This window comes from Ixodes scapularis, unplaced genomic scaffold, assembly GCF_016920785.2.
Source record: "Ixodes scapularis isolate PalLabHiFi unplaced genomic scaffold, ASM1692078v2 PGA_scaffold10__122_contigs__length_95168666, whole genome shotgun sequence".
In the NCBI taxonomy this organism is placed as follows: Eukaryota; Metazoa; Arthropoda; class Arachnida; order Ixodida; family Ixodidae; genus Ixodes; species Ixodes scapularis.
In genome coordinates, this window is record NW_024609836.1 from 54,958,744 (window position 1) to 54,984,198 (window position 25,455).

General features: G+C 46.6%; 1 protein-coding gene across 1 annotated transcript in view; it reads right to left on the minus strand.

Moving 5' to 3' along the window:
* The window catches only part of LOC120849014 (boophilin-G2), a 68,710-nt gene that overhangs the window by 36,892 nt on the left and 6,363 nt on the right, over nt 1–25,455 (minus strand). Inside the window, exon 2 of the mRNA XM_040221102.1 lies at nt 24,862–25,029. Coding sequence (XP_040077036.1) covers nt 24,862–25,029 — 168 coding nt within the window. The remainder of the gene's footprint in view (nt 1–24,861; nt 25,030–25,455) is intronic.

Here is a 25,455-nt window from a genome sequence, read left to right on the forward strand (position 1 = left end):
AAATTTCGGAAGAGAAGCCTACTACCAAGTATGATAGAATTGTAGCAGGGGATCATGATGTTAGCTCCGTAGCCCCCGCAACCCAACCTCCATTATCGCCAGCCCCTTTGCCGTCTACTTCATCGCCCATCATGACTACCCGTCATCCCTTGTGGTTGACGCTTGTTCGTAGGGAAGGACTGGCTGGCACTGCTGGGCTCTGCGCCGCTACTCATCCCAATTCCCAAATGGAGACTGCGGCTGACCGATGACATCTGTCGTCTGCTTCCTTTCTTCGGTACTTTACTTCGGTTAAGGAACTGTTTTTTGCAGATAGTATAACGTGTTGAAATCGCTTACCTACCAATTTCAACGGCAATTCATCTTGGAAGTGCCCGCGCAAAGCTGGTGTCGCGATGTGTGGTGATATCAAACGCAGAGAGTGCCTGAAGAATTTTGAGGTTGCTCAAACGATTTGTGGATTTGTTTGGACGCACTTTACGACAAACAAATCAGCGGTAAGCGGCTCATAGATCATCTAAATTGCCGATTGCGACACTTCCCTGATGACCTGCTAAGTGCTTGGATATGGTCAAAAAACTTCGAGTGAAACCTATTCCTTCAGACTACGGATACGGAAGGCTCCGCTTCTCAGGGCGCGATGACCCAGGTCCCCTCTACAGCCCATCGAGACTTTGGACGGCGCTCGAATGCGTGCTCAGAGTGCAGTCCAGTGTTACTTTACTGCCATCGGACGGCACTCAGATACAACCTGGATTAAAACAGTTTGCTTTTATTGTTATTGCGGTCACTGTGTAGGTCACTCACTGAGGTGAAGAGGAGGTGAGACGGGGTCCAGTCACCGCCGCGATCAACGACCGAAATCCAACGGTTCCGCAACTTGCTGACCCTTGTAAAACCAGGAGAACTGCCCACAAATTCACTTTACTGCGAATTGTATTATGCTGTGGGACTGAACGGTGAAATGTAATGCCTGCGGAAGAATAATCTCAATGGTCCTCGTAGTCGCGCACACTGCAAAGCCCCATCCTGGCCCCTCCGACGCGCGATGCCACATACTTTCGATTCCTAGAGTTTGCCTGTTCATCGCAGTTCGCCCAATCTGCCGCTCACAGCAGCGCTCGCTATATCCCTTCCGTTCTGATAAAACCCACTAGACAGAACGAGTGAATGGGTGTGGTTTCGGAAAACGTAGTGTCTAGAAAACTGTCCGACGGCACACTTGCAGAGCGTTCAAATGCCATTTGACGGTACTCCACTCGCGCGTTCAAGTGGCGTCCGAAAGTCTCGCATAAAACGAGTTCTCAAAACGACTTTTACAAAGGGGAGTGTGGCGTATTGGTAAGATGTGTCACATAAGCACGTGATCTAGGGTTCGATCCCCACTGCGGGCTTACTTTATTGTTTTTGTTTTCTCGAACATTTTATTTTGCCGACGCATTTGGCGATATGTACATTTATTTTTTTACCATTAACACAGGAAAAAAACGAATGTTGTCGCCGAAATTTCGCTGAACGAAATAGCATGGTACTTGGTTTCCGAAGGTGCATCGGGGAAAGCGGGGCTTGGTTTGGACGCCGCGAAGCGGCGTGTACGACAGGGCCAAATGGGTCAATAGCTTTGTAATTAGCAGCCGCATACTGTCGCCGCGAAGCGGCGTGAACGCAGGCGGGGGTGTGTGTTAACGAGCTCCCCAGTGATACACGCGCCGTCCGACTCCCGGACGGCACTTGTAGGCGCGATCGGAGTGCCGTTGGGCGGCACTGTAGACACAGCAGTCGGAAAGTGCTTTGTGGCCCCTTCCCGAACTTGCGCTACCATGCTTTCGTGGATACTCACCCTTGATGAACGAACTGTGAAGTGGGACCGGTCAGTGATGCGGTATTACTTTCGCTGCAATCGGAGGCGTTGATTTGAACCGCTCGTTCTCGAAATAGGAGCCTTGTCTTGAACAAAACCATCCAATAACTCAAAGGCCGCAACCACGTCGCACACAACTCTCTACCTGCCTCACATGCGTTGCGCCATCTTGGGTCCCAGTGTTGCCAGGTGAGGAAAACAAAAATCAGTGGATACTAGATAGAACTCAATCGAACTCCCTAAAATCAATTAATAAAATTATACACTTTTTTTACTCCGAGACTAATCTTTTAGCAAATATCATAAGCTATAAAACAGCAGTTTAGATAAAACTGTATTCCCAATTTGAGCTATAATTAGTATTATTTTTATTGCGTCACTCTGCTGCAATGTCCGACAGAAATGTTTTAACGTCCAAAAGTCGGTTTGATTGTATCAACTATTCCGATGACTTGACTCAACGCTGCAATACAAAAACCCAAACTCCTCTGCGTGAAAACGGAACTACGTGGATGCGAGTTGCAAAACCTCTTCGTGGTCTGGAAACACTGTACGGGCGGCCGTCTTGAGTTTCGGTTTCTCCGCATTTCCTTCTAGGGCATGGACGCTCCGCCACTGAGTGCGATTCGGAAATTTTATTGTTTTCTGACTTCCGATCGATCACCCAACGTGGCCGAAGAGCTAGGCCGTCATGCGCTTCATCTCTGAGGACAGTCTTTTTTCGATGCGAACACCGATGAAATCGTACTGTTTAGCGGTAGACTGTCTACCGTGTTACAAGCGACTCAATTTTTTTTTTTTTTTTTTTTATTGACAAAAGTGTTTTATTATTATTATTATTATTTTTTTTTTAGAAAGCTCTGTGTTTCAATGGAAACTGTGCCCTGGGAAATATTTTTCAGACGTTGCAAGAGCTAAATTGGTTTCAGATAGGAAAAATTGGGTTGTGTGTGTGTTTATACAGCCTAGAACTTGGTCTGCCTCACAGGGACGACGAGTCTCCCAGCTGTAGATGAGCAATTTAGCCAGTGCAGTACAATCGCTAGCCTGGGGTCTTGAACGTGCACCACGCAGTAGTGATACACAACCGCACGCCGGTACGATGCTCATCCAAAAGATAGCACTTACCTCAAGCACAGTTGACGGATGTTTCGCTATTATTGAAGATTTGTTCAACCCTGGCAGGATAACTGCATTGACTTTCTCAAGACTAAACAACTTTTTTTTCCACCTCGGCTGCGAAAAAAAAAAAAAAAATCGATGTAAAAAAAGGAGTGTGAAATGAGGTTGGCACCACCCGTGTTGCTCCACTCGACGTCCGCCACGTAAGTTTTCGCCGCCGCGGCCGTCGAATTTTTAGCCACTGCGATAGCAAAATCCCTTCTCCATGAATGGTGAGCAAACAGACACGTAGTCTGTGTCTGTTATGTTTTCTATTCAAGAATATTTCAACAACAAACTTCTGTTTTGTTTTAGATGTGTTTTACAAACCTCGTTTACCGACGCCAGACAAAGTGTATGGAAATCGCTGCAAAGCAACGAGGTTGTTTTAATGGTCCAGGCTAAGGTGACGGAGGCTGATGGCGCGTGCTCCATTTTGGTTTTCTTAGTTGAAATATTTTTATCCAGTAGCGCGCGTGTATAGAGGCTGTTCTGTCGCTTTATGTAGGCACGCTCACGTCCTCGCCAGACGACATGGCGCCGCTTTAAGTTCCATCGCCGCTCCGCCATCATTACTAAAGTCCCTCTATCCTGGGAAAAGTGGTGGCATTCATTGCTGTTGAAATGCTCGAGACACGTGACACGCGCCCCTTCTGGGAAGAACATGGCGTCTGAAATCTCTCTCAGTGCTGCGCTGTGCCGCCATGATCTTCCCAAGACCTGCACGTTGCACTTGCCTCGTGCATCGACGCGCTATGCACTACTTCTAAAATATGAAGGGGCTTTTATCATTACTAAAGACCCTTCATGTTAAAAAAAAGTAGCGCAAGATGCGTCGATACACGCGGCACGTGCAACGTGCAGCCCTTGGGAAGATCATGGCGGCACAGCGCAGCACTGAGCTAGATTTTAGACGACATGTTCTTCACAGAAGGGGCGCGTGGCACGTGTCTCGAGCATTTCCACAACATTGAATGGCACCACTTTTCCCAGGATAGAGGGTAGGGTGCCTTCATACAGTTTCGCCACGTCTGTCTTAGGGTGGCGGCATCTCGGCCATTTCTATGCCCAGAATGCGTGCGCTTCGATCTCGTTCGCAGCGAGCGCTTACCCCTGCCCGGCGCTTTGGCGCAATTTTAAAGGGGCAATGCAACGATATTCAATTGGAATGTTTTTCACTTTACACGAGCTCACTGGCACAAGTGGGACTCAAGGATACTCGCACGCAACGCCACTGACCAAAAACACCTTTGTAGCGCTGTAATTTCGAGGAAAAAACCGAGCGTTTTCATTCATTCTCTCCTTCGCAAAACCTGATGACGTAGCTGGGCGGTGGCAGTCCCTCCCAGTGACGATATTTGAATGCGGCTCATAGATTGGACCCGAGCATTGCGTGGGCACTTGATTTGGGCTCGAGAAGCTCGAGCTCGAAAAGCATTAGCTCGAGAAGAATTTGGGTAATATCCTGCGTCCAATCGCTGCAATGACGACAACAGCCTAACCATAACAATGTCTGGAACTCAGCGCGTGTCCTGTGCCTTGCCAACCCCAGCGCACGGCTATGATCAACATTGGCGGCATATAATAGGCTCCAGATCACGTGGCCACGTGTTATGGTTGCGAGTTGAGGGGGTGAACGGTGCTCGTTTTTCTTTATTTTTTTTTTCTACGACTTCGATTGCGTGTGGTGAAAGACGAACGGGTATTTCACGGGTCATTAGCGTTAGGGATCCGTTTTAAGCGGTATTTGCGCAAATACAAAAATCGTTGCATCGCCCCTTTAAGGTAATTCGGCATGCGCAGGCAGTTTTCAATACAACAATGAGTGTCTTCGCCCTATGACAAACGCACATTGAGGCACCCTAATAGAGGGGTGGTTCGCGCTCCCTCTAGCCGGACAAAGGCGCCCCGCAAAAGATTGCAGCACTGATCTCTAATCGATGACTTAGCAGAACTAATAGAGCAACGCTGCTGAGCAGGCAAAAGGCAAAAGTACAAGACAGCGAGATTGAAAATCTTTGAAGCGGATCCGTTCACCAATCATAATTAATCGAGCCGCGCTCAAATTTGATGTCACGTGCAGTTGTTGATCATGAGTCAGACCCACGGGTCAGACCACTGATCAGTGATGAGCTAATGTTCCTTGGTATTCTGTAACCCGTAAAAAAAACGTACTCCCCCCCCCCCCCTCCGCCCTCCTTCCGCCGCCACTTAATGCTGGATGTAGCTCGTTTCTGGACTGCGAGTGCCGCAAGTTACAAATACAGTCGGCAGAGTCAAGTAAAACGCTGCTGTAGAGGCACACACACCTTCACGCACATTGTACTAGTAAAACACATCCACATGACGTCGAATCTTGATCGGTATGCAAGCGTACGAAGGCACAGAGACGTAGCACTTCGGCGTGACAAGGAAATTTTGATTACGTCGCGAGACCGGTGAAACTTGCTCTCGACGAATTTTGCCTTTTTCGTGCGGCCCTGCACCTTCGTAAAATTTTCCACGTGTTCTCAACAGTAAGTCTCAACGCTTACACAGGGTCTTGGAAAACCTCTTTTGCGAATGACGACGAACGAGTAGAAAACGTTTCTCCAGCACGCTGACGGCTGCCTTTGTAACGCTAGCAAAACCGCAATTTGTTTATTTGCAAGATGGCCGCCCGGTGACTTCACTAGCACTTCAGCGACCAAGCGGGTATGCGCGATCAACAATAGACCTAGGGTGCCTCAATGTCCCTCTGTTTAGGGTGATGCCACCCTTTGTAGTACCCGATGCCGACAGCACGCGCTCACGGGGAAAATACAAAGAAATCGACGAAAACAAAATGTCGCCATAGCACAGTCAGCGCCACAAACACGTGCAGGAACACGCTCTTTCACGCGCTTCTGAACAAAAAAGAAAAATAAATGCGTGGGACAAAATGGCCAGATGTCTCCACCCTAAGCAAAGCGCACATGAAGGCACCCTAAATAGACCTATCGCCAAATTACCCAAGCATCAAGGAGAATGCAGGGATTGGTGTTCCACGCGCCGCACGTGCTGGCCTCACATTAGTAACTTTCCAAAGCAGATGTCTAAAACAAATTGCATCTTACACGCGCGTTCGTCAACGCTTTATTTTGCTTATTTACTTCGAATATTTTACACGGGGAAGGCATAGGCGTGCGGCGCCTGGAACACCAATCCCTGCATTCTTCTTGATGCTTGGGTAATTTAGTATTAGGTATATTTTCATAGAGATCATTACTGCAAACGTCCCATCTTTTGCGGGGCTCCTTTGTCTGGTCAGAGGGAGTGATGGCGGAGCGGCGGCCGTGTTGTCTGGCGAGGGCGTGAGCGTGCCAATATAAAGCGGCACTACAGCGTCTATCCACGCGCGCTAATGAATAAAAATATTTAAACCAAGAAAACAAAAATGGAGCACGCGCCATCAGCCCCCGTTCGAAATTCTATACTTGGTGTCAATAATTTTTACAGTTGGTCCTGCAGCTAGAGCGCTCGTTTAGCCGTGCCGCTGTCACACTAGGAGCTCGCGCTCGTAGCCTTGGGGCTTTGTCAGCACTAAGATAACACGAATGTATTCCCGGCGAGAAGCACGTAAGGGGCGCTTGAGCGATCCTCACTCTAAAGCCCCTTCACGTTTCAAAAGTAGCGCAACGTGCGTGGATCCACGAGGCACGTGCCGTACTTGGGAAGATCATGGCTGCACAGCGCAGCAATGATCAATATTTCAGACGTTATGCTCTTCCATGAAGTAACGCGCGGCACGTGTCTCGAGCATTTCCAAAACAATTAATGACGCCACTTTTCCCAAGATGAGGGGCTTTACCTCACTGCGGCGGCTACACGCGCTAATCAAGCGCTGATGTTTTTGTTCCCACATACAGCACCGATGTAGCTTTCATGTTAGAACCGCGAGTCACCCCGGCATGTCCGGCCGTGTCTCGTATACCGCATTTAGGTTGCTCCTGTTGCTGCGCTTCATGCGAAGTACCTATGTCCCTGTTTCTAATGTTGATTCAGTGCTAACGTAGCCAGATAGCCCTGCGTTATCTGTGAAAAAATACATTTAAAAAGGGGGAAAAAAAGAACATCGATTCAATCTTGTTTTGGGATGCGAAAAGGATCCACCTGATAGCGACTCCCAACCCAAACGTCTCGACGTAAGCAGGACTGGTGAAGGCGAGCGGGTTGAACATGAATACATAAAATTGAAAGAATGAAACACAGAGGACAAGAACAGGACAACCACTTTCTTTCACGAAAGAAAGTGGTTGTCCTGTGCTTGTCCTTTGTGTTTTATTCTTTCAATTTTATGTAAGCAGGAACGGGCGTTTTTTCCAGCTTTTTTTAATATTGATATTTTGTTTCACAAATCTTGAGAAAAATTTAGGAAAACAATCAATGACAACGCGAAGAAACATGCGCACGTTATCGCGCGGCGTGAAGCCATTTACAACTGTTAAACTGGGCTCTAATCTTTTCACGAAGTTGTACCGAACCTCTCTATGAATTTTTTTTTATGCGCGTTGTAGAGTCGTTTTTCTTGATGCGCAAGTAGCTCAATGTGTGCGGAAAATACCGAGAGTTTAAATATTCTACACCACAGAGGTCTTGCTTTAATGTTTTGGAAAGCCAAAAAACAACCTCGTTGCTTTGCAGCGATTTCCATACACTTTGTCTGGCGTCGGTAAACGAGGTTTGTAAAACACATCTAAAACAAAACAGAAGTTTGTTGTTGAAATATTCTTGAATAGAAAACATAACAGACACAGACTACGTGTCTGTTTGCTCACCATTCATGGAGAAGGGATTTTGCTATCGCAGTGGCTAAAAATTCGACGGCCGCGGCGGCGAAAACTTACGTGGCGGACGTCGAGTGGAGCAACGCGGGTGGTGCCAACCTCATTTCACACTCATTTTTTTACATCGTTTTTTTTTTTTTTTTTCGCTGCCGAGGTGGAAAAAAAGGTTGTTTAGTCTTGAGAAAGTCAATGCAGTTATCCTGCCAGGGTTGAACAAATCTTCAATAATAGCGAAACATCCGTCAACTGTGCTTGAGGTAAGTGCTATCTTTTGGATGAGCATCGTACCGGCGTGCGGTCGTGTATCACTACTGCGTGGTGCACGTTCAAGACCCCAGGCTAGCGATTGTACTGCACTGGCTAAATTGCTCATCTACAGCTGGGAGACTCGTCGTCCCTGTGAGGCAGACCAAGTTCTAGGCTGTATAAACACACACACAATCCAATTTTTCCTATCTGAAACCAATTTAGCTCTTGCAACGTCTGAAAAATATTTCCCAGGGCACAGTTTCCATTGAAACACAGAGCTTTCTAAAAAAAAAATAATAATAAAACACTTTTGTCAATAACAAAAAAAAAAAAAAAATTGAGTCGCTTGTAACACGGTAGACAGTCTACCGCTAAACAGTACGATTTCATCGGTGTTCGCATCGAAAAAAGAGTGTCCTCAGAGATGAAGCGCATGACGGCCTAGCTCTTCGGCCACGTTGGGTGATCGGTCGGAAGTCAGAAAACAATAAAATTTCCGAATCGCACTCAGTGGTGGAGCGTCCATGCCCTAGAAGGAAATGCGGAGAAACCGAAACTCAAGACGGCCGCCCGTACAGTGTTTCCAGACCACGAAGAGGTTTTGCAACTCGCATCCACGTAGTTCCGTTTTCACGCAGAGGAGTTTGGGTTTTTGTATTGCAGCGTTGAGTCAAGTCATCGGAATAGTTGATACAATCAAACCGACTTTTGGACGTTAAAACATTTCTGTCGGACATTGCAGCAGAGTGACGCAATAAAAATAATACTAATTATAGCTCAATTTGGGAATACAGTTTTATCTAAACTGCTGTTTTATAGCTTATGATATTTGCTAAAAGATTAGTCTCGGAGTAAAAAAAGTGTATAATTTTATTAACTGATTTTAGGGAGTTCGATTGAGTTCTATCCAGTATTCACTTATTTTTGTTTTCCTCACCTGGCAACACTGGGACCCAAGAAGCGCAATGCATGTGAGGCAGGTAGAGAGTTGTGTGCGTCGTGGTAGCGGCCTTTGAGTTATTGGATGGTTTTGTTCAAGACAAGGCTCCTATTTCGAGAACGAGCGGTTCAAATCAACGCCTCCGATTGCAGCGAAAGTAATACCGCATCACTGACCGGTCCCACTTCACAGTTCGTTCATCAAGGGTGACTATCCACGAAAGCACGGTAGCACAAGTTCGGGAAGGGGCCACAAAGCACTTTCCGAAGGCTGTGTCTACAGTGCCGCCCGACGGCACGAGCGGTTCAAATCAACGCCTCCGATTGCAGCGAAAGTAATACCGAATCACTGACCGGTCCCACTTCACAGTTCGTTCATCAAGGGTGAGTGTCCACGAAAACATGGTAGCGCAAGTTCGGGAAGGGGCCACAAAGCACTTTCCGAAGGCTGTGTCTACAGTGCCGCCCGACGGCACTCCAATCGCGCCTACAAGTGCCGTCCGGGAGTCGGACGGCGCGTGTATCACTGGGGAGCTCGTTAACACACACCCCCGCCTGCGTTCACGCCGCTTCGCGGCGACAGTATGCGGCTGCTAATTACAAAGCTATTGACCCATTTGGCCCTGCCGTACACGCCGCTTCGCGGCGTCCAAACCAAGCCCCGCTTTCCCCAATGCACCTCCGGAAACCAAGTACCATGCTATTTCGTTCAGCGAAATTTCGGCGACAACATTCGTTTTTTTCCTGTGTTAATGGTAAAAAAAATAAATGTACATATCGCCAAATGCGTCGGCAAAATAAAATGTTCGAGAAAACAAAAACAATAAAGTAAGCCCGCAGTGGGGATCGAACCCGGGATCACGTGCTTATGTGACACATCTTACCAATACGCCACACTCCCCTTTGTAAAAGTCGTTTTGAGAACTCGTTTTATACGAGACTTTCGGACGCCACTTTAACGCGCGAGTGGAGTACCGTCGGATGGCATTTGAACGCTCTGCAAGAGTGCCGTCGGACAGTTTTCTAGACACTACGTTTTCCGAAACCACAGCCGTTCACTCGTTCTGTCTAGTGGGTTTTATCAGAACGGAAGGGATATAGCGAGCGCTGCCGTGAGCGGCAGACTGGGCGAACTGCGATGAACAGGCAAACTCTAGGAATCGAAAGTATGTGGCATCGCGCGTCGGAGGGGCCAGGATGGGGCTTTGCAGTGTGCGCGACTACAAGGACCGTTGAGATTATTCTTCCGCAGGCATTACATTTCACCGTTCAGTCCCACAGCATAATACAATTCGCAGTAAAGTGAATTTGTGGGCAGTTCTCCTGGTTTTACAAGGGTCAGCAAGTTGCGGAACCGTTGGATTTCGGTCGTTGATCGCGGCGGTGACTGGACCCCGTCTCACCTCCTCTTCACCTCAGGGAGTGACCTACACAGTGACCGCAATAACAATAAAAGCAAACTGTTTTAATCCAGGTTGTATCTGAGTGCCGTCCGATGACAGTAAAGTAACACTGGACTGCACTCTGAGCACGCATTCGAGCGCCGTCCAAAGTCTCGATGGGCTGTAGAGGGGACCTGGGTCATCGCGCCCTGAGAAGCGGAGCCTTCCGTATCCGTAGTCTGAAGGAATAGGTTTCACTCGAAGTTTTTTGACCATATCCAAGCACTTAGCAAGTCATCAGGGAAGTGTCGCAATCAGCAGTTTAGAAGATCTGACTATGAGCCGCTTGCCGCTGATTTGTTTGTCATAAAGTGCGTCCAAACAAATCCACAAATCGTTTGAGCAACCTCAAAATTCTTCAGGCACTCTCTGCGTTTGATATCACCACACATCGCGACACCAGCTTTGCGCGGGCACTTCCAAGATGAATTGCCGTTGAAATTAGTAGGTAAGCGATTTCAACACGTTATACTATCTGCAAAAAACAGTTCCTTAACCGAAGTAAAGTACCGAAGAAAGGAAGCAGACGACAGATGTCATCGGTCAGCCGCAGTCTCCATTTGGGAATTGGGATGAGTAGCGGCGCAGAGCCCAGCAGTGCCAGCCAGTCCTTCCCTACGAACAAGCGTCAACCACAAGGGATGACGGGTAGTCATGATGGGCGATGAAGTAGACGGCAAAGGGGCTGGCGATAATGGAGGTTGGGTTGCGGGGGCTACGGAGCTAACATCATGATCCCCTGCTACAATTCTATCATACTTGGTAGTAGGCTTCTCTTCCGAAATTTGAGTAACACACAAGTTCAACTTTGAGGGCGTGTGGCAGGTCGCTACAAAACACTCTCGACACCCTGGCCGACCGAAAAAGGCCAGGCTGTGCTAGCGAGTCCATCTATGGAAAGCGGCAAGCTTTGATGTCATGATGCTTTTGGAGAGAAGTAGTTGTAGTTGTAATTAAATTAAATTTTAGGCACTTTACCCACATATGCAGGATATGTTTGGGTCTCCATCGACAGGACAAGTTGCCTGCTTCATGAAGACCTTCCTTGATGATGTGCGACATGGGCAATTGCCGTACGTGTGATCATCGATGCCTCCATCTCCCTGCAAAGGTAACCCATAGACTACAGCAGGTATCGCCTAGTATACAATGCCAGGAATTAATTTAGAGGGAAAGGCCGTTCCCAAGCTCCTTGAGAACCTGCATGGCGATGCCCTAGTAGAGGGGTGGCCAAGCTGCGGCTCTCCGCGTGTTAAAGTGCGGCTCGCCGCTCCCTCCCTTATCCCTCCTCTCTCTCCCCCACCCCCCCCTCTCTCCCGGAGCACTTCCCAAAAAAGAAAAATGAAACGCGTTTTAAATGTGCTACTGCTGCCTTACGCACAATTGGACTGCTTTTCACTCATATAAGATAGACCGAAATTAGTTCGAGTTTCGTTTATTGCTCTAAACAAAAAACCTGCCGCGGAGTCCTCTCCCTTTCACGTGAGCAGTGGCCAGCACTGGAAGAAGCAATCTTTGGTCTGCTGTAATCCATTCTTTGGGCAAGTGAATAAATTTCTTTGAAGCAGAGACCTGGTGTTTGCACAGCAGCTTCACAGAACAAACAACACAAACACAAATGTTTCTGTGCCCAAAGCCTTCGTAGCTGCTTGAACTTATTGATCTGAGCTTGCACGTTGCAATGTTAAGGCAAGATGGAGATATAGTTAACGTCTCTCTAAAAAAATTGGGGGCACCTTATGCTTGGATGCCTAGCTTGATCAACTTGGAACGTCCAGCCGAATTGAAGCAAGGATCTAGCCGAACTGAAGCATGCAGCCGAATTGAAACTTGCAGCCGAACTGAAGATTTAGCCAAACTGAAGCGTCCAGCCGAATTGAAACTTCTTAAGGTATCGATGTAATCGCAACATGGCTGAAATGATGGTATCCAAACATCGTAAATTAATCGCGTTCGAGCACCGCGTACAAACCATTGATTGCACCACTGGTGTGCTCCCTCGACCTTGCTGTTCACAGGAGGAGAAATGGGAGGAAAGTGTCTCGGGGCTTTTTCCTCCTATTTCTGACCATTTCAAGCATGCAATCATAGATTTATCTCGCCTTTCTTAGTATTTTCTGCCACAGCCACAGACATGGCGAAATGTTTGTTTGACGTAAATCTGTATGAGTGACTTTATACGTGGAACCGAAATATGCCGACGCCTTCAGGCTAAACTGTGCTTCTAATGTAGAAAGAAGTGCACAATGAGATTAGCTAGTCATGCAGTGTGCTGGTACGGAGATTGCAGCTATGGATACTGTTTCACAGGAAAATATGTTTTGTTTTGCTGCAGTTTGTGTCATCAGACATTGCAGCACATCATACCTACGACAGACGGTGGTGCCTGCCGTGTGCTGAGACCTTCCAAGGTGACCTGGGCAGTTACCGTACTTGTGAGCATGGGTGCTTCCATAACCTTGCCAAGGTAACCTCTAGACTTGGGCAAGTATCGCCTCGTATGCAATGCCAAAACTTCCCTTTGCGAGGAAGGTCATAACCAAGCTGCACCAGAGCCTGCCTGGCTACCCCTAGCGTGACATATAGCAGCATCACTATGAGCGGCATTCCGTGTTTCCAGAATTAATCCTTTGTCGATCATAATCTAGAGAACCCGAGACTGATAAAAGCAGGGAAACAATGTCGGAGAAGAAAGACGGGAAAAGAATGTAATCCTTTGCGGCATTGGAGGGTGTTTTCTGGAGTTTACCTTTGTGGAAAATTTGATGTTTCTCAGAGCTTGTTTTGATTAAATTCTCAGTTTTTCAGAATAATTTAGATATTAAATTTGCTTGCTGAGTTTCTCGATTCTCAGAAAGTCAAAAGAAACAGAAAAAATAACCAGACACAAGTGCATTAATTAATTTATAGTCTCAATGATTGCGGAAGGAGTTGCCTGTGCCTAGACGAGGTTTCTTGAGCTGAATATGGCGGTGTGACTCTAGATCCTCTACAACTCGCAGCACACCCCAGTTAATACCAACTCTCCCACGACAAAACTTGCAAACCAGGGTTACTTATCCTACCAAGTTTGGCGCAGTATGGCCGTCGGAGCTCTTGCGCCATAAAACCCGTAAACAACAACAACAACAGGGTTACTTATCCAAGTGTCGGTACATTAAGCTATCAGTCTCCTCGATTCGGTCACTGAAAAACTTTGTTTTACCCACCTTTTTAAAGGCTCCCTGACATGCTTGCTACTCGCAGCCGTAGGTGCCACGGGAACGTGCCGCGCTGCATGGCTGTGCGGGGTGAAGTTTGAAATCTAGAAAGTTCCGCCGCCTTCGCTCGTCCCACAAAATCTGCGGGCTAATGGCTTCCTTCATGATAGAAACTGTACCCCTCTTCACGTTACGAAGCCCAAATGGTTTGTTCGAAACTCTTGTTTGGAGCATGGCTAGCACAACGACATCAGAGAACAGAATGGAACATATTTCTTTTGTGCTGCTGAGCTATTGTTGGGGTTCCGCAGGCTTTATTTGTTGCCATCGAAATTCTTCTAATCAGTTGGAAACAAGTTCTACTGCCAAAACCCAACCCCTCCCCACCCAGACGTCACAAATAACTGATGTCACATAGAGAAGGGGAACACGACTACAACATAAACAGAATCACTTCTGGACACTAAGGCATACATTGCCAAGATTGCAGATGTCAAGCAGAACTAAAAACATTGCCCCGTAATGAGTAAAAATAATAACCAACTAATTAGGGAAGTTATTGAAGCTGAAAAGATTTCGAGGTTAGAAGAAAACTGTCACTAAACCTTGTCCAGATTTATTACAAAAAAGAATTAGATAATCTTGCATCCAGATAAAACCAAAAATAACAAAAAAAAATCTTATTGTTTAAAAAGACAGGCGCAGGCAGAGAAGAAATAATACAAGTCTGAGTTGCAAGTCAGAGCTTCATGAATGTCTTTTCCTTTTGTGTGTGCCTGTGCTTGGTTGCGAATTTTTCGCGCTGTAGAGGAGTATGCAACACCAGCTTGCCCGAGCCTCCATATTTTTAATACTGCCAGTAGAAACTTTCACTTTGAAAATATGATGAGGACCGAATTTGAAAATTAAATATCGCCAAACAATTTTTTGGGGACGTAAGGTTTTGGTTACGAGGTCAGTCAAAGCTACTGGTGTGTTTAACCAATTTTGAGGCAGATTTGTGACCTTGAAAAAAAATTACAGGTATACTGTTACATTCTCCTTAGCCTCCTGAAGATGTAAATCACTGGATTGAACCCCTACCATATTGTTTTGTCTCATAACTGATGCAGGTATCTTCTTTTTTTCTTCAACTCAGTTCGACGTAGGAGCTGCCAAGGCGTCCTGTGCCTTTCACGTGAACAGTGGCCAGCACTGGAAGAAGCAATCTTTGGACTGCTGTAATCCATTCTTTGGGCAAGTGAATAAATTTCTTTGAAGCAGAGACCTGGTGTTTGCACAGCAGCTCCACAGAACAAACAACACAAACACAAATGTTTCTTTGCCCAAAGCCTTCGTAGCTGCTTGAACTTATTGATCTGAGCTTGCACGTTGCAATGTTAAGGCAAGATGCAGATATAGTTAACGTCTCTCTAAAAAAATTGGGGGCACCTTATGCTTGGATGTCTAGCTTGATCAACTTGGAACGTCCAGCCGAATTGAAACAAGGATCTAGCCGAACTGAAGCATGCAGCCGAATTGAAACTTGTAGCCGAACTGAAGATTTAGCCAAACTGAAGCGTCCAGCCGAATTGAAACTTCTAGCCGAATTGAGGATGTAGCCGAACTGGAACGTCCAGCCGAATTGAAACTTCTAGCCGAATTGAGGCAATAGCCGAATTGAGGCATCAGCCGGATTGGGACGTAACCGTGTAGCTTGCCTAGGAGGGGGAGCCCTAGTGATGGAGGCGACGAGGGGTCGCGTAGGGAAGCGGTTCCGTTTAGCGTTCAGTTAGCCCTTGCGAGGGAAAAGACAAAGGAGCTAGAGCGGCAGGTTCGAGCCGCAGAACTCCGGGCGGAGGAGCGGAGAGCGAGAGCGCGGCTCCTGGGGCAGCGCCGTGAAGAGACGCAGCCTCGGGCAGCGGAAGACACGGCGCCCGAGGCTCGGTCCGGGGACGATCGTGTCGTTCAAAAACCGGACACTGCGGTGGGGTCCAACGCCGATCGCGCTCTCCAAGAAGTGGGCTTTGAGGCCGATCCAGCCGTACCGGTACCGCAGACTACCTTGGGGTCCGAGGCCGGTCATGCCGTGCTGGTACCGGAGACTGCCGGGGGGTCTGACGCCGATCGCGCTCTCCAGGCAGCGGACACTGTCGGGTTCGAGGCCGATCGCGCTCTCCAAGAAGTGGGCTTTGAGGCCGATCCAGCCGTACCGGTACGGCAGACTACCTTTGGGTCCGAGGCCGGTCATGCCGTGCTGGTACCGGAGACTGCCGGGGGGTCTGACGCCGATCGCGCTCTCCAGGCAGCGGACACTGTCGGGTTCGAGGCCGATCGCGCCATACAGAAACCGGGGGCCGCCGTGGGGTCCGAGGCCGATCGCGCCATACAGGGTCTGGAGACTGCCGTGTGGTCGGAGGCCGATCAGGCCGCCTGCGAACCAGGGTCTTCCTGCGTCCGGGCAGCTGGAGGGGAAGAGCTCCCGGAGAACCAGGGGTCGGCCGGGCCCGAAACTGGGGAGGCTGGTAGAGGCTGATGTCGAGAGGGGGGCTACTGCCGCTGTTCGGACTGGACTTCGGGGTCACCACGACGGGCCTTGTGTTGAGACTCGAGAGTGTGACTCAGCGGGTGCCACCAAGCGGGCGGCGCGAGGAGGTACAGGTGCAGGAGCACGAATCGCCGTGGGGCGACAATCTTGGAGCGGGGACGGCGATGGCGCGCCATGGGCTCAAAGTTGGTGCTTTCTCTGACGTCTGCGAAGCGATTGCCGAACGCGGTTCCGTGGAGAGGCCGAGCCCAGCACGCCTTCGTGGGCCGAATGAAGCTCTGGCGAGCTACACTGTCCTCGTGACAGTCGACACAGGTGCCCGAGTAAGGGGTGATTGTATGGCGGCAAGGGCGCGCTTTGTAGCGCTCATACACGTGGTGTCAGCGGGCGTGCATGTGGGGAAGCGATCACTGCCGCGGCCCTTGCGAGGTGCCATTGAACTCACACTTACTGTGTAGCGTTTGCCGCGCTTTTCGAGTTTTGTTGTCTTTTTTTTTTTTTTTACGGCAACGGCTTGCAGCGTTCTTGGTGTCGCTGGAGTCTAGCTGAGTGTGTGATCAAGGTTTTATCTCCACAAGCAGAAATAAGTGTTCTCCCTGTTTTAATTTTCATTTAGCAGGTAGTGCCTGAGGAGCGTGGCTGTGTTTTATTTTTCGCTCTCTCTATACGGGAATGCTGTCAGCTTCAGGAGGCAATCACTGCCGCGGTTTTGTGCAATCGAACGTTCCAGCGTTGTTCAGTGTTCACCAAGCGTTTTCAGTTTTTCGTTTACTGTTGGTTTGCCGGGATTTATTGATGTTTTTGTCTTTTGGTTGCGGAAGCTCTTGCGGCACCAGAGGGGTCGTTGTTGCGAGCGATCCAGGTCCTCAGAGGCCGGCTGAGAAACGGAGTGTAGTAAGAAGTGTTGTCCTTTTTTTTTTTTTTCTTCAGTTTTATATAGCAATTGGTGCTAGAGGTGCCTGGCTTGGTTATTTCCAGCCATGTGTTTTGTTGTTTTTATTTTTCCCTCGAGTTTAAGCGGTTTGTTTTTGTGTTCTTGTTGGGGTTTCGGCCATCCTATTTTTGTAACTGCTGGCTAGTCCAGAAGTCCTAGCGCAGTTTTCGGGGGGACGTGTAGGGATGGCCGGAAGGGTTTAACCGAAAGAGCTCGGGGAATTGGCGGCGAGGTTACCCGAAGCGTCATTCAGAGGCGCTTGATGTCTCACGTTTTTCTCTTTGGCGGCAAGCGGCGGCCAGCTCCCGAAAGTGGAAGCAGATTTCCCCGCGTGGGAAGTGAACAAAACCTTCGTTCTCCAGGCGGGAGTGGGTGGTCGCCCTTGCCGCCGTGGTAATTGGGGAGGCGACCTTGTCAGGGCCATGTCGGCGACTTCGGGGGAGAGAGGGAGGTCCGGCCTCCCTTCGGAATGTCGGTGCGCCTTATCGGAAAAGTTGAGTTTGAACGAGCCCGTGCGCGGAGCAAGACGCTATTCTCCCGCGGTCCCGAGGGCTCCGCGTATTCTGTCTCGCGAGACAGAGACCTTGCCGTGCGCGGCAAGGGACTTGGCGCCGAGGCGCTATTGTTGGCGTTGGGTTGCCGCTGCATCAGCAGCGTGACAATTGTTTTGTGTTGTAAAAAGTTGTTCTTCATTTGTAAATATATATTTATTTACTGAACCGCCGAGTCCTGAGCATCCCTGTGAGCACCGGGAACGAGCCACCCTCCAGCCAGCGCAGCACTCCACGATCGACGAGAAACATTACTGCAACCATTTGTTGAGTGCCCTTAACCACGTGTTAAGAAACTTTTCTCTGTTTATTAAGAGGTTCACAAAATTAACACCAGCGCACTTACGAAAATTGAAAGCAGTTGAGATGCAACCAACAAACATCAAGGACAACTAACTTTAACCGAGTGTCGGGAAAGGTTTTTCGGAGCAATTATTAATTGCAAAACTACAAAATAATATTTTTTTTGTTTAATAAGACTCTGAATAGAGTTGGAAAGCGTATTAAAAATATTTTAAAGGGATACTGAATCGAAACTTTAAAATATATCTCTCACGTTCAGAAATAAGATAAGCATGATCAACTCTATCTGCTAATGACAATCATACGCTTGTATTTTAAAAGAATGGCTATATTTTTGTTCCGAGGGACCGATTCCAGCGAGCGCAAGAAGGTGAACCATTGAGAAGCGCGATACATCCCGGAAGACGTGACGTCAACTTTGTCCGGTACGGGCAAAGCTGCTTGGGGGCTGGCGTGGTTATGAGCTCCGTCACTTGGACTCGTGAATGCGTTTCAACCTGGCCGTTTTAGTTTGCCCTCCACGTACCCCGTAGTAGTCGAATAGGCCGGGAGAGAAGAAAAATCCGGTTAGACAGGGCCTGCACGCAACCGGCTTACAATCGTAACCCCGCCGAGTGGCGCTTCTTTTAAGTTTAGAATGAGCTTACAATATTCGCTTTATTCCTTTAAATAAGGTTTTCGTGTCTTTTCGAGCAAAAATTGGTTTCTGCTTCGTGTGGAAAAACGTGCTTGACCTTTCGACAATAAAATAGGCGCTAAGAATTCCGTTTCAGTATTCCTTCAATACTTGCTCATTCCAAACCTTCTGCACATCCTTTAGCGTGACCGTTAGAGGGAAACGGAGCTCAATTCAGGAGATTTGGAAATAATGAGAGATTTCGCATGAAGAAACCCAACTAAAAGACACAGCGTCATTTCCTTCGAGAAAAGAAGGATATATATATATATATATATAATTTTAAAGACAAGCAGAAATGGAAACCGAAACTTTGGTTCCGTCCGGCAACATTGGCCTCGGGCCGCCATGAACATAACGTGGTACGAGATATCACGAGAGTATCTGCACAACGGGGGCGGGATTGGGGCGGGCGTGTGTTACGCGCGATTGTCGTCTGCGCCGCACTCTTTACCACGTTTTGGCGTCTGTTATATATTCGACGACGTCTGCACAACTGCGGCATAAGTCTGCGCACATAATGTCCGTAGTGTGGCCGTGACTCAGAGAGACAGTAATCACAGACGGTGAGACAAAGACGGCGGTTGTGACGCGGAAAACGGCAGTAACGGCGGAACCACGGCGGGGTGGCCGGGCGGCTCCCAAGACGCGCACTCCCGACCACACTTACGTCGCTGAAGCTTGCCTCGTGCAGCTGACCGCCATGGGCCGAAGGCCAAATCAGTTTTCGCCCTCAGCGGCGCGCTGCTGGGTGCCGCAAAGACAACCTGCCCGTGCGCGGTTGAGGGCTCGCCGTTTCTCGCCGCAGAAGAAAGGAGCCAATGGGGGGGGTGACGTGGATAGTGACGTTGAGATGTTATTGTAACGCACAAGCCGCTTTGCCGCGCACATTTTACATTGCAAAGGAGCATAGCGTTGTTTCGTTTTCTGCTATCCCTATGTCCCCCAATGCCCTTCTCGATGGAGCGGTTTTTCGAAACTGTGCGACTGTTTCCCTTTTTATATGACAAGACGCAGCCAGACCTGCTAGATAAGGACGCTAGAAACAACCGCTGGGAAACTATCGGAGAGGAATTCAGAATAAAAGTTATCTTTTTTCGTGGCGCTTGTCGCATGTCGCCTGCGTTGTGACGGATGTCGTGTTGATTTGGTGACACTTTCGAGAGTAGCCTTCATCTCTGGTGCGCAGCAGGGGCACCAAAGTTGTCCCTAGGTATTTCGGTAGCACCAACCCGGCTGGACCCAAAATCTGCGCCTCCTTTCATTCAGAGCGTGGCGACGTAGCAAAATCAACGAGCAGGCTTTGATGATCACATTCACGCTGGTCACCAGGTCATCATCGACACCTACCATGTAAGCAGCGACTGCGGCTTCGATGCTGAGATATGCGCAAGATTAGAACCGAAACGGAAGAATTTAACAAGAAGCAGACTACGAAGGAGCGGACAATCCGGCGGGAGGCGCGCGCGCGATCTCGAGAACGCGAGAGTTCGTCCAGTCACGTGACTATAACGCCCGCAAAATAAAGGCCAATCTGGCCTCCTCGCGTTGAGACAGTCGGACGGCGGTGCCGCCCAGTGGCGCCGACTGGCGGCGCCGATGCCGCTAGTGTGGTCAGGCCTTTACGCCAATCACGTGGATACCACTGAGCGCCGAGAGGAAACATTGCTGACGTCACGCGTTACGCTTTCCCAGAGAAGTAAAAACAAGCAAAAGGGTGCAACGGTGATAAATGGGATGAGGACGATTCGTCACATGCGGACTCGTCACAGGACGATTGGTCACAGGACAATTTGTCACGTAGGAACATTCGTCACAGGATGACTCGTCATGCGGACAACTGGTCACATCGATCGGGCAGGCGACGATAGTAAATCGCAAATTTCAACAACTGCCCACATGCCCTGATGAGGACTTTCACGACTTCCCCTACTGAAAAAAATTACAGTAAAACCTCGTTATAACAAAGTTGAAGGAGCGGTCGTAGTTATTTCGTTATAACCATTAGTTTGTTATAGCCAATGTCCATTTCTCCATACTATTAGCGAGCAAGGGGAATTATGATTGATTTGTTATATCCATTAGTTTGTTATATCCCATTTTGTTATAACGAGGTTTTACTGTATATGAATTTTTTTCTGATATGTTTATTGGACACCTTTTTCATATCAGAACTTAATATTTCATATCAGTTTCCTATGCCGCATATCAGTCACACTAGGCTAGGTGGCGCTAGGTACCGCCCAATTCATGTGCTGCAAAAACATATTTATTTACTCACGCCACCATCTAGATACATTACGCATACCACTAGCATCAGTTGAACAAATACATTGAGTGCATACACACACACGCACAACAAACATGAATACAACAGCACACCCAATAACTACTTCGGAGCTCTGCGTTTCCGCCTTTTATACAGGTCGTTTTGTAAGTACGGAGTTTTTCGGTGACCACCTACGCAATAAATAATATTTTCAGCGTGTTGGATTTTTTTCAGTAATGTCGAACCTCTGAGAGTATTTAGAACGGCTCAGGGGACAAATCTCTTAATAAAAAGTAAACGCTCATGCCGTAATTATTTGAAAGCCAGTAAATCAAGCCGCTCCACTGCGGTTCCAGGCCACGTGTTTGCTTTCCCGCGCGGCACGTCGTATACTGAAAAAAATTATATGAATTTATTTTTTATATGTTTATTAGACACATTCATATCAGTTGGCATATGTTGCATATCAGTTCTTATGTGTCGCATATCAGTTTTTGGGTATTTCATATCAGTTCTTATATCGCATATCAGTTTTTGGATATTTCATATCAGCTGGCATATGTTGCATATCAGTTCTTATATGTCACATATCAGTTTTTGAGTATTTCATATCAGTTCTTATATCGCATATCAGTTTTTGGATATTTCATATCAGTTTCATATGTCGCATATCAGTTTTTGGATATTTCATATCAGTTCTTATATAGATTCATATACTTTTTTTCAGTAGGGTCCCACTGTCACATAAACCAATGGTTAGGAAAACTAATTTTACAATGCTCCTCTTCCGCTTTTACTTTCATTATATTACGAGTCTTTAGCAGGTTGATCTCAGTTGCTGGCTTGAAGGAGCAATAGTCCGACTGGCAGCTAAATCAGTTTTTACTTTTGCCTTGCATATACACCTATTCGACAAAATAAATAAGTATCGGAATTCTTTCTGCTGAATGTGTACGAGTGAATGTGTACAGCCTCTCTCTGTTGCGATCCCCTCCATTATTTTGAATGTAGTCCGAGTTAAAAAATAGTCACTCTTATATGGCCTCCGCATTCACCGTTCGGGACGGACCCAGAAGCTAAAACGTCTGTTACAAATTATTTGACCTTGAGAAGCGAAAGACATGCTAAGATGTGAGCCACTTTGTGAGGCCGAACCAACATTCAATGTTCGGGACCGAAACAGAAGCTAAAACCTTTGTTACAAATTCTTCGCCTTTGAGAAGCCACACACATACTAAGATATGAGGTGAGCCACTTTGTCCGCCTGAATCAAATTGAACAATACATTTTTTGGGGGACTAACTATTGTGGGACCGGTTGGCCATGTGACGAGTCGTCCTATGACGAATGTTCCTGTGCGACGAATCGTCCTGTGACGAGTGTGCATGTGACGAATGGACCGTATCCCGTGAAAAATTTACATCAGAAATGGCTGTGCCCAGGCCGTAGCCACGACTATCGCAGTCATGGCTACGGCGTGGGCATAGTCAATATTCAGCTAAACGTTATCCCCACTGAACCCTTTTGTTTCCTTTTTGTTTTTGTTTTTTGGTTGTGCCTTTGTTCGCCCGGTTGAGTCGGCCGATTTTGACAACTTGGCGAGTTGCAAAGATTGCCGGATCGTTTTAGAAACATTGACATAGAACTACGTCCTAATACTTGACGTGTGGTCTTTCTAGGTTGTACTGAAAAGAACTGCATTGTTTTTCTTTCAAGAACAAAAAATAAGCGGAGTTGCCACTTAAGAAACTAAGGTGGTATATGTTTTTGGAAAAAAAACATATTCTGTTCTGGGTTTTGGGACGAAGAAGAAATGCAAAGTTTGCGTTAGGCAGGACGGAACGTGCTTACTCATCCAGACCGTAATAAAAAATCGAACTCTGAATGGCACTTGTTCTGCATGTTATGGGGGTTTATTTGATGGAGCGTAGTAAATATTGCGCTTTAAAGCAGCACCGCATGTCTTGTATTATGTTAATTTATGCAGAACTACATACGAAAAGTTTAGTAAACTGCTGAACTGATCTTATTGGGGTGCATAAATTTTAACTGCGTCAACGTCATGCTCAGTTGTCGGTGAAATGTTTTGGGTGGCTCTGAATGAATACGTTGTATCGGTATCTACGTCCTGCCAAAACAAAAAGGCTTGACTTTTTCGAAGGCTCATAAAGGTGGTTTTAGATGTCGCGTTCTTAATGGAAAAGACGAGCTAATTCCAAAAACTTGAGGTCAGTTTGCTTTCGTTATCTTGAATTGGTTTAATTCACCTAACAGATTTAATACATACACGTGTTCATTCAAAAAAAAAAATTAAGCTTTTCGTTTAAGAGAGTTCTAAGTTGGTTATTTCCACAAGAACACTGATGAGTATACTTTGTTTTTGTTAATTTTAATTTGAGGATAACTAAAAAAGATGTCGGTAGGAGGATTGTGGTCAACTTAAGAAATGAAATGTTTGTAACAAACCGGTGTCAGCGTAACCTAATCATCTTAAAATGTGAATATTAACATCGCTCCAAAATATTTCAGGTCTCATGACGATTTACAAAAAAGTGTAGCACATAAAGCAGCGTGCCAAAAAGTAGGTAAAAAAATATGCAGCTTGGTGTTGAAGGGCGCCTACGTTTAAAAAAACGGATAAGAAAAAACAATTACGAACAATATACATATATTAGGCGACATCAGGACAGACATGAAACATAATAATATGTTGGCTAATCACTTAAATAGGACAAATGAACCTTTTTAAATATTTTTCCTAATCAGTACATTCCAATCAGAAATATATAGCCCATCCTCAAGGTACGTAATATCAGTGGATACGTAAAACACAGGCGTGCTTACCCTATTCAGAAGCAATTCTAAGCTGTTAAAGTTAACATTTGTAAGCTCAGGATACCAGCGGCATGATACCCTCGGGTCACACAAAAATACGTACCGCATGGCTTTTCCAAAGTTCAAAGCTGGGCTAGTTGGTATAGAGTATACATAATGCAGGTAAAACATCACAGAACGACAAAGACACGAACGAAGGAACAAACAGGACGGTACAGCGCCTGTCCCGTCCTTTTTCTTCCTTCCTTCTTTTTCGTTCTGCGCTGTTATACCTGCATTATGTATACACATGGTTTTTCTTTTTTCATTTGCACTTTTAGGGTTTTTGTCGGACTTTTATCCCTTAAATGCGGTATGGCGGACTTGAGAAGGTTTAACTTCGTATATGAATATCGCGGAACGACGCGTTTGTGTCAGACTTAATGTGGATTGTGGCTTGTTGACCTCTACACCTTCGAATCTCTAATTAAAATCTGCAGGCCAAGAAGAATGTTGAAATATTTAGGTCTATAATTTTATCAGAAAAGTTTTATAATTATCACGTCCCCATTTATGTTCTGACGTCTTTTGCGGTGAATAACGTTGTCCTCAATATATAGTATTTTTTGAAGGGATCTTATCGGGCTATTTGTTTGGTGGGAACAGCTCTAGAGATCGTAGGACCACGAGGATTAAACACACAGACAGGGCGCTGTTTCGTTTGACCAGAACCCATTACATCTTCACACACAGCTCCCTGTCCGTGTGAAATTTCCTCGTCCTGGTCTACTAGCACTGTTCCCACCAGACAGCTATGCACCGCCAACTAGCCCAACTGCATGCCTATCGAGCTATTTCTCATTTAAATTAGAGTATCTAAGATGAGGGAAAAACTAATGAGATAGAAGCGTTAAATACTAATGAATCTTGCGTTCTACACCAAGTAATCAGTCATTAAAAATTCAGGAAATGGGTTCTTTTATTCCCATTTTATCATAACATGTGTGAAGAATTTTGCAAGAGTTTTGTGTCTATGCAGACTATTGCACTTTCTAGCGCTCTATTTCTTCGACTCTCGTTGGTCGTGCTTAGGTTGGACAATCGATGTATATTTTATATCTCAAACTTACCCATTTCGCAAGTCTGTTGACATTGTTCGAATTTTGAAAATGTATTTCCTTTCCCTCCACAGAAACTTGATGTAGACCTCTCACATCTTCCGATTAGATGATTGAAATGCCAATCTTTTTGGCGACGGGTACATGATGTCGTCATTAAATTACATTGGGTTGCCTCCACTGGAATATGTATTCGACGAGTTTTAGCGTCGTACATTTTGTCATAATCATTACAGAGTTTGGAAATTCGTGATACAAACTTTTATTCGCTAAAAGTAATTCCTTGATTCACTCAAATATTAACATACTTATCTTTTTATCACGAATGACATAAGGTAAGTCTAACCTTGCGTTCAATAAAAAAAAAAGTATCGTGCTTTCTTAGTATTTTTAACGCCTTTGTTCAAATACATAGACAATTACTACAATCACTTTGTACACTGGACCGTGGAACATGATGTTCGTCATGTTTTTGTATACTGTGTTCTATCATCGCTGAAACAGTCAGACACAAAAGAGCTTAGTGACGCGCTTTTTACGCTGCTTGATTAGTTTTATAACTTTTAATACCTCGTAGCATCGGCTGGTCCTGGACTTAGGCTGAGC